We start from the raw sequence: 8187 nt of genomic DNA, 5'->3' as shown, positions 1-8187 counted from the left end.
TCTGAAAACTAACCATTTATTCCTACCCTTTGTTTCCTATCTTTTTCGCCAGTTACTGATCCAGGAGAGGACCTTCCCTCTTATCCCATGACCGCTTACTTTGCTTAAGAGCCATTGATGAGGGATCTTGTCAAAGTCTTTCTGAAAATCGAAGTACACTATATCCATTAAATCACCCTTGTCCACATGCTTGTTGACATCCTCAGAGAATTCTAGTAGATTGGTGAGGCATGATTTCCCTTTACAAAAACCATGTTGACTTCCCCAACACATTGTATTAATCTATGTGTCGGATAATTATGTTTTTACAATCAGTTTGCCTGGTACTGAAGTTAGGCTTACTGGCCTGTAGTTGCCAGGATCACCTCTGGAACCTTTTTAAAAAATTGGTGTCACGTTAGCTATCCTCCAGCTATCTTGTGCAGAAGCTGACTTGAATGATAGGTTACATACCACAGCTAGTAGTTCTGCAATTTTGCATTTGAGTTCCTTCAGAACTCTTGGGTGGATACCATCTGGTGTCTTACCTAATTTATCAATTTGTTTCAAAACCTACACCTCAATCTGGAATAGTTCCTCAGATTTGTCACCTTAGAAGAATGGCTCAGGTTTGGGAATCTGCCTCACATCCTCAGCCGTGAAGACCGATGCAAGAAATTCATTTAGTTTCCCCACAATAGCCTTATCTGCTGAGTCATCCTTTAGCATCTCGATTGTCCAGTGGCCCCACTGCTTGTTTAGCAAGCTTCCTAATTCTGATGTATTTGAAAAAAAATTTTGCTGTTCAAAATTTTTTGGGCCTTCCTAATTATATTTTTATACATCACTTGCCAGAGTTTATGCTCTTCTTTATTTTCCTCAATAGGATTTAACTTCCACTTTTAAAAAGAGCTTCTTTTACTTTGGCACTTGGCACATGTTAGCACTTCTTTGGTCCACTTACTATGTTTTTTAATTTGGGGTATACGTTTAAATAGAGCCTCTATTATGGTGTCTTTAAAAAGTTTCCATGCAGCTTGCAGGGATTTCACTTTTAGCACTGTATCTTTCTGTTCCAATTTTGTACCTGATAAATTACACCATTAAAGCTACCAACAAAACCAAGGAAGTTGTGAGTGTTGTGGTTCATTAAGATCTGCTATTCCAAGTGCTGACCGATTATCTACTAGCAATTCCAAGCCATATGAGACCGAACTACTTCAACACAGGGGTTCTGGTTGAGCCAGGAAAAATAAAAACTATTCAGAAAGTGAAACCTTGGAATTTATCCTCCTACCCATCCATTGCTAATGTAGCGGGCATGGTAGATATGTCAACCTCTTCTATAAAGGTGATCAGGAGAAGGGATAAACGGATTATTCAGTGTAAGATCCCTTTGCATTGCACCTGGATCGTGCAGAGCCATGGAATGTGGCAAGAAAATAAACCCGAAGAAGTTTACAAATTTCAATATCATGCTTTTCTGGTTCGTGATATTTTTATACGCAGGCAGCAGAAGAAAACCCCAATTAATACATTTTATAAATACATGGGCTTAGCTAGGATTTGCTTTAAGAGCCAACACGATAGTTGCGTGTGTCCTGGTGACTTAATACGTGAACTAATGGTTTGCAACAAATAAATTATCTGACCAATTTTTGCTGACTAAATCCCTTGCAAATAATCTGTTTTACTATTTAGCCAGATCCACAGAGGGAGGTGAGGGGATAAATGGGAGGGTGACTGGAATTTGCCATCATAATAATTAATTATTTAGATGACTAATTAATATTTCTGATCAGGCAACGTCAAGGGCGGCCTTGCCCAGCCGGTGGGCGCAGGGGCGGGGTCCTTTACAGCGCCAGGCCCAACAGGCGGAGGCCGCCTCGATCTGCGTTCAGGCAGCCGCTTGGGCAGGCGGCGCGGGTCCTTCCTGGATGGGGGGCCGCGTGTCGCAGGCAGGCAGGCAGGCGCATGCGCGGAAGGGGTGACTTTGAGGCCCGCGGGCGGCGGCGGACCAGGTTGGGCTAGGAGCGGGTGCAGGATGTTGAGCAAGTTCCTGGGGCCGCGCTATGCCGAGCTGCTCCAGAACTGGTGAGGCGCCCGGGGCATCCTCCCGGGGCCCGGCCGTGGGGTCCTTAGTTCCGCCCCCGCTTCCGGGGGGACTCATTCCCCCTCCGTGGGTGTGGGGGTCTTTCTTCGCACTCCCCGACCCAGGGCCCCTGCCGCTTCCTCCCCGTCTCGCGCCTGCCTGGCGGCTGGCAGCGCAGCGCTGGAGTCCGGCTGGCCTCCGGCCGTTCGTTAACGGGCAGGATCCGGGGTGGCCCGCCCGCGCTCGCCCTCCCCTCTGTGCGTGTTCGCTTTCTGCTGCCGCTCTTGGGAGGGCGGAAGGTGCCCGAGAGGAAAGGCGATGGGAGGGTTAGACCCAGGCCGGTTATTGGGTAGCGACTTTGGGGTCGAGATTAACAAAATCTAAATTCCAGACACTTAAGAAACGTTCTCGGCCTGCAGCGTTCTCCAGCGAGCCCAGGGAGCACTCCGACCTTATAACCCAGATAGCGCCAGTCATCTGAAACCTGGCCCCCTTGCTGTCTGCTGGCCACGGTGTATTGGTAGATTGTGTAGCTTGCTGATTTAAAATACTTGATATACCTGATGCTGATCCTTAATTTAGCGTCTAGAATGTGGTCAGAGCTTCTAATTTGGAGGGAGAAAAAAATTACAGGCAAGTTTTGCTATTGTCAGTGACCTTTTGTGGAGCAACTGTATTTCTTATACTTCCTTTAGTTCAGCTAATATAAATCCTGGCCCTAGTTCTAAATACTGTTACCAGCTAACTTTAAGTGAGCCAAACTGTGTGTTAAATAGGATAAAACATAGTTTCCTAACACTAGCTTTCTCTCTGTCTAAGGTACAACACATTTCAAACAGATTATTTTGTGGAAGTTCTGTGTTATGCAGGTTAGACTAGATCAGGGGTGTCAAACATTCAGCCTGTGGGCAGCCGGATATGGCCTGCGATCCTTTTTGGTCCAGCCTGTGGCAGCTGCTGCCCGGCAATACCCCCAAAGCTGCCGCTGAAAGTCAGGACACCACGAGTTTTCTCAGCAGTGGGCAAAGACGCCGTGAGCTGCTGCCGAAAAGGAGGACACAGCGAGATTTCTCAGCGGAGGATAAGACGTGAGGGTTTGGCCCACTTTAAGTTCATTTTATCGCAGTGTGGCCCCCCATTGGAAGTTAGTTTGACACCCCTGGACTAGATGATCACAGTAGTATCATTTGGCCTTAGAATCTATGAATGTTTAACCACAATTGAAATATAATTTGACCCAGGTGATTTTTAGCTTAACCATTTCTAGCAAAATGCAAGGATTTAGATATTCCTGTACAAATGTTTACAACCAACCCCTGCAGTGATGATGCATGAGAACCAGAAAATGAAACTGACTACAAATAAGCCTGACAACTTGGATGAGGTATCGAAAAGGTTGAGAAACACTGGTCTAGCCACCTGCCAAGATGCAGGCAGACTTGGGTCTAACTGTGTGACTTCCTCTTTAGTGAGCAGCCTTGGCAGGTGCTTATTGCTAAAGTAGCTGACAAACATTCAGAAATGTAGAAGAGGCACGGTTGTCTCTCTTTGTTCTACAGGACCCCCATATTGGCCACATGGGGTGCCGCAGGCGCTGTGGGATTGGTATGGGCCACAGACTGGAGACTGATCCTTGACTATGTTCCCTACATTAATGGCAAGTTTAAGAAAGATGAGTAAGCTGCTGCTCTTCTCTCTAATGGTGAGTTTTCTGTTTTGTCTGCATGTTATTTCAGATCAATGCTGTACATGTTGTGGTTACATGCCACTTCCTATGTCCTCCAGTATAGAATCCAGCCATTTGAAATTGTAGAGATTCTGCCCAGTAGCTAATTCCCAAAGAGAACTGTTGCACTTTATCATGTAATTGTCTTCTTTGTACTGAAAGTAAGGAATGGCATCATGACAATAATCTTGATAAGAACTTGTCCCGCCCAGTTATCGGTGTATTTCAGTAGAATCTAGCCAGTTTAGTTTTCAGTTATACTGTTACATTATTCTTCAAAGTGAGCCAGTGTGGTCTAGTGGATTTTTTTCAGTTTAAGCGTTCCAGCTGTAAAATAGTGAGCGCACATGTCACAAAGGAGGATTAGTGAAAACTCTATAGCTTCAAAGTGCTGTACAATCTGCAGAAGAGCTCGTAGTAATTACAAGTCTGTTTTGTAATGTGCTATTCTGAGAAAAATGTGCAATGCATCTTCTCAGCTGACTTGTATTTAACTTCCTCACCTTCTCCATCTCTTTCAGTCCTACAGTACTGCATGTACAGTTACAGTTGCTTGAGAATTTAGGAAAGGAGTAAAAACAAATGTTTATTTGTAGACTTGAGAGTAATTCAGGACAATATCTGTCAAATACCTTTTTAAAGCAGCTGAACTATCATAGCAACAAATGAGAGGGCACAACATCTATTTGTGGATGTCAAAACTAAGATTTAGGATCTGATTAGAGACTGAGGTTGAGCAATAGTACATACATCTAGTAAGAAGAATGTGTTGGTAAATACATTTCTATTTATGTCAATTCATGGGATTAAAAGAATCTTTCTCAAAGTACAATTTTTCTGTGGTGTTGTAGGACTTCTCTTAATGGACCTATTTGCCTCTAGTCTTAGCTAGAAGACCTCAAAGGTGTAACCAGCTTCCTGAACAGGGACAATTTGGATGACATTTTTCCCCAATTATTCCCAAGCTCTTAATTTTGTATAACAAATTATGAGGCAGAAAAGAAACATGCTTCACATAAGCTTTTACAGCATTTGAAATTAGCTGCTATTGATCATTGACTGACACTCCATAAGTTTAAAGCAGTGTTTCTCAACTGATGGGTCACAAAAGGCAATTAAGGGGGTGTGAAGCATTGAAAATTTTATTACAATCTAAAGCTAAATCTTGCTCCCTGCACACACTTTCATAGCAAGCATTTGTCAACCTTTTGAAACATACTAATTATGTAGGTTTAATGTTACAATTTTTACAGTAAATGGAAAAGGCATTGTGAACATTTCCCTTGGAATTAAGGAATCACCAATCTGAAAAGGTTGAGAAACACTGGTCTAGGGGGAAGTTCTGTATCTTGGTATTTATTTTAGTGGAAGTAACAATTGTATTTATTGTGCTTGACCCCATGGCACTTCGGGAGAATCACCTTTAAATACTATTGTGAGGGGATTTTGAGTCTGAAAACACAGAACACGTCATTAGGAACTAGATAAAATATCTTTTTTTCTTTCAAAGGAAAGTCTTGTTCTTTGCCAGAAGTATTTGTGGGGGAGATGGAGTCATATTTCTGCATTCCCCTGTCAAAATTTTTAACAAAAGTGCAAGTTCCATTAGCGGGCAGTCTCTTAAGGATACAAAATTAAACGCGCAACTCAAAACCAGTCCTATGCAAAGAAAAGATAAGAAGAATAGAAAGAGACCAATATGACTCCATCAGGAGTGCCTTTAAGGACATGAAAATCAAAAAGGAATCCTACAAAAGGTGGAAACACAGATGAATTGCTAAGGAGGAGTACAAAAGAATAGCACAAGCATGTAGGGACAAAATGAGTTAGACCTAGCAAGAGACATAAAAGGAAATAAGAGGAGGTCATTTAAATACATTAGGAGCAAGAGAATGATGAAGGAAAGTATGTCTTCTACTTAGCAGGGAATGAGAGCTAATAACTAATGACATCAAGAAGGCTGAAGTGTTTAATGCCTGTTTTGTTTCAGCCTTTCCTAAAAAGATTAATAGTGACCAGATACTCGACACAATATTAACAATAAGAAGAAGGAACATAAGCCAAAATAGAGAAAGAAAGGTTAAAGACTATTTAGATAAGTTAGATGTATTCAAGTCGGCAGGGCCTGATGAAATTTATCCTAGGGTACTTAAGGAATTAGCTGAAGCAATCTGAGAATCTTTGGCAATTATCTTTGAGAACTCATGGAGGATGGGTGAGGTCCCAGAGGACTGGAGAAGGGTAAACATAGGTCCTATCTTTAAAAAGGGGAAAAAGAGGACTCAGGAATTATAGGTCAGGCTAACTTTGATAAGTGGAAAGATACTGGAACAAATTATTACATGATTAATATGTAAGCACCTAGTTGATGATAGGGTTATAGGGAATAGCCAACATGGATTTGTCAAGTGTATTTGGCACAATTTATTCCTATTTCCTTCTTTGGCAGGATTACTGGCCTAGTAGATGGGGAAAGCTGTAGATAGGATATATCTTGGTTTTAGTAAGGCTTTTGACACAGTCCCACATGACATTCTCATAAGCAAACTGAGGAAATGTGATCTAGATTAAGTTACTATAAGGTGGGTGCACAAAGACCATGCTCAAAAAGTAATGATCAATGCATTTGCAGATGGCACCAAGATGGGCGTTGCTAGTACTTTGGAGGACAGGATTAGAATTCAAGACAACCTTGATAAATTGGAGAATTGATCTGAAATCAACAAGATGAAATTCAATACAAACAAGTGCAAAAGAGCTAAGGAATGAAAAATCAAATGCACAATTACAAAATGAGGAATAACTGGCTAGGTGGTAGTACTGCTGAAAAGAATCGGGGGGATACAGAGGATCACAAATCAAATGAGTCAACAAGGTGATGCAGTTGTGAAAAGGGCTACTATGATTCTGTGGTATATTATCAGCAGTATTGTATGTAAGACAAAAGAGGTAATTGTCCTGCTCTGCTCGGCACTGGTGAGGCCTCAGCTGGACTACTGTGTCTAGTTCTGGGTGACACTTTAGAAAAGATATGGACAAACTGGAGAGATTCCAGAGGACAGCAACAAAAATGATAAAAGGTTTGAAAAGCAGACTTACAAGGACAAGTTTTAGAAAACTGGGTATGTTTAGTCTTGAGAAAAGAAGACTTAGGGCCTGGGGGAACCTGATAACTGTCTTCACATATGTTAAGGGATTTTATAAAGAGAACTGTAATAATTTGTTCCCTGTCCCCTGAAGATATGGGCTTAATCTGCAGTGAGGGAGACTTAGATTTTCCCTAATATCTAATCTTTCTTACTACAAAGGTAGTTAAACTCAGCAATAGGCTTCCAGGGGAAGTTGTGAAATCCCTATCAGTGGAGATTTTCAAGAATAGGTTGGACCTGTCAGGGATGGTCTAGGTTTACTTGGTCCTGCCTCAGTGTGGGGCAGGTCTTGATGAGTTCTTGAGGTCCCTTCTAGCCCTACATTTCTAGGATTCTATAATATCAAAGCAAACGGCACCTATCTGGTTCCATATTGTCTTCTAAACAGACTTAAAATAGTTACATATCTGTACTTCCAGTTTTCCTTACTTGTCTCGGTCACTAGAAACTCCTTGCACATAGAACTCTGAGCTTTCAGATCTTGCAGTCCTTTGTACTGGCTGCTATGACTCTTTGCAGGAAGCATTGCTTATTAACTGTTTGTTTTTTTTATTGTAGGAAGCATTTATGGGCTGGACTGGGTGTATTGGAACCATTCTTCCTTACGGAGGAGACTAGTCTGATGTGAATTTGAAATACTCATTCTGGACTTCAGGAGCTGCTGTGATGTGAACAGTTATGAACAATTAAATTTAATTTAACATGTTGGCTGCACAAATGTAGAACTTGTTTCTGGGTTATTTTCAGAGGAGGTCTCATTCTGATGGGCTGAATTCATAAAACAGATGTACAAAATAAATCATAAACTGAATAACTTTTGTGATAGATGTTGACCTTTCCTCTTGGAAGCTATTTTAAAGAATGAGATCTCCTTTGGGCTGCATATTACCACCCTTTGGCAGCTCACTTGGGTTGTGTGGTGTATGTTAAATTTAAATTCATGACTCATTAATGCAGTAAAAGAAATGGCTTTGGTCCTTAAACCATTATTGCAGTAACTTGGAACCAAAGTATTCAAATGTTTAAATAACTTCTAGGTTACCAGTACCCGTGGTTAACTTCCCATAGCTGATGCTGTAAAGTAGCATGATAACAATTGAGTCCACTGACTTACAGTGTACAATGTATCCTCTTCTATCACAGTTTATGAAGGCTTATTCTTGCATACACACACAGCAGCACTGTTTTTTCTTTCAATGTTTAATCTTTAATTCTACCCTTCAGAATCTTGCATGTGGTGA

General features: G+C 41.6%; 1 protein-coding gene across 1 annotated transcript; it reads left to right on the top strand.

The window, feature by feature from the left end:
• Positions 1–1918: 1918 nt before the first annotated feature.
• On the top strand, positions 1919–7651 carry UQCR11 (ubiquinol-cytochrome c reductase, complex III subunit XI). The gene is made up of 3 exons (XM_067557501.1): positions 1919–2073; positions 3631–3773; positions 7505–7651. Exons 1-2 carry the CDS (start codon positions 2024–2026, stop codon positions 3749–3751), a joined length of 171 nt encoding a protein of 56 aa, XP_067413602.1. The 5' UTR covers positions 1919–2023; the 3' UTR covers positions 3752–3773; positions 7505–7651.
• The last annotated feature ends 536 nt before the right edge of the window (positions 7652–8187 follow it).

The sequence above is a fragment of the Emydura macquarii genome, unplaced genomic scaffold (assembly GCF_026122565.2).
Source record: "Emydura macquarii macquarii isolate MOO-44397 ecotype Brisbane River unplaced genomic scaffold, CSIRO-AGI_Emac_v2 contig_306, whole genome shotgun sequence".
Taxonomy (NCBI): domain Eukaryota; kingdom Metazoa; phylum Chordata; order Testudines; family Chelidae; genus Emydura; species Emydura macquarii.
The sequence above is the reverse complement of the archived record's forward strand: the minus strand, read 5'-3'. Positions and strand labels throughout refer to the sequence as shown.

Coding starts and splice junctions, on each gene's coding strand:
- UQCR11 (XM_067557501.1), top strand. CDS start 2,024: ATGTTGAGCAAGTTCCTGGGGCCGCGCTATGCCGAGCTGCTCCAGAAC. Junction 2,074..3,630: donor GCCGAGCTGCTCCAGAACTG/GTGAGGCGCCCG, acceptor TTTGTTCTACAG/GACCCCCATATTGGCCACAT.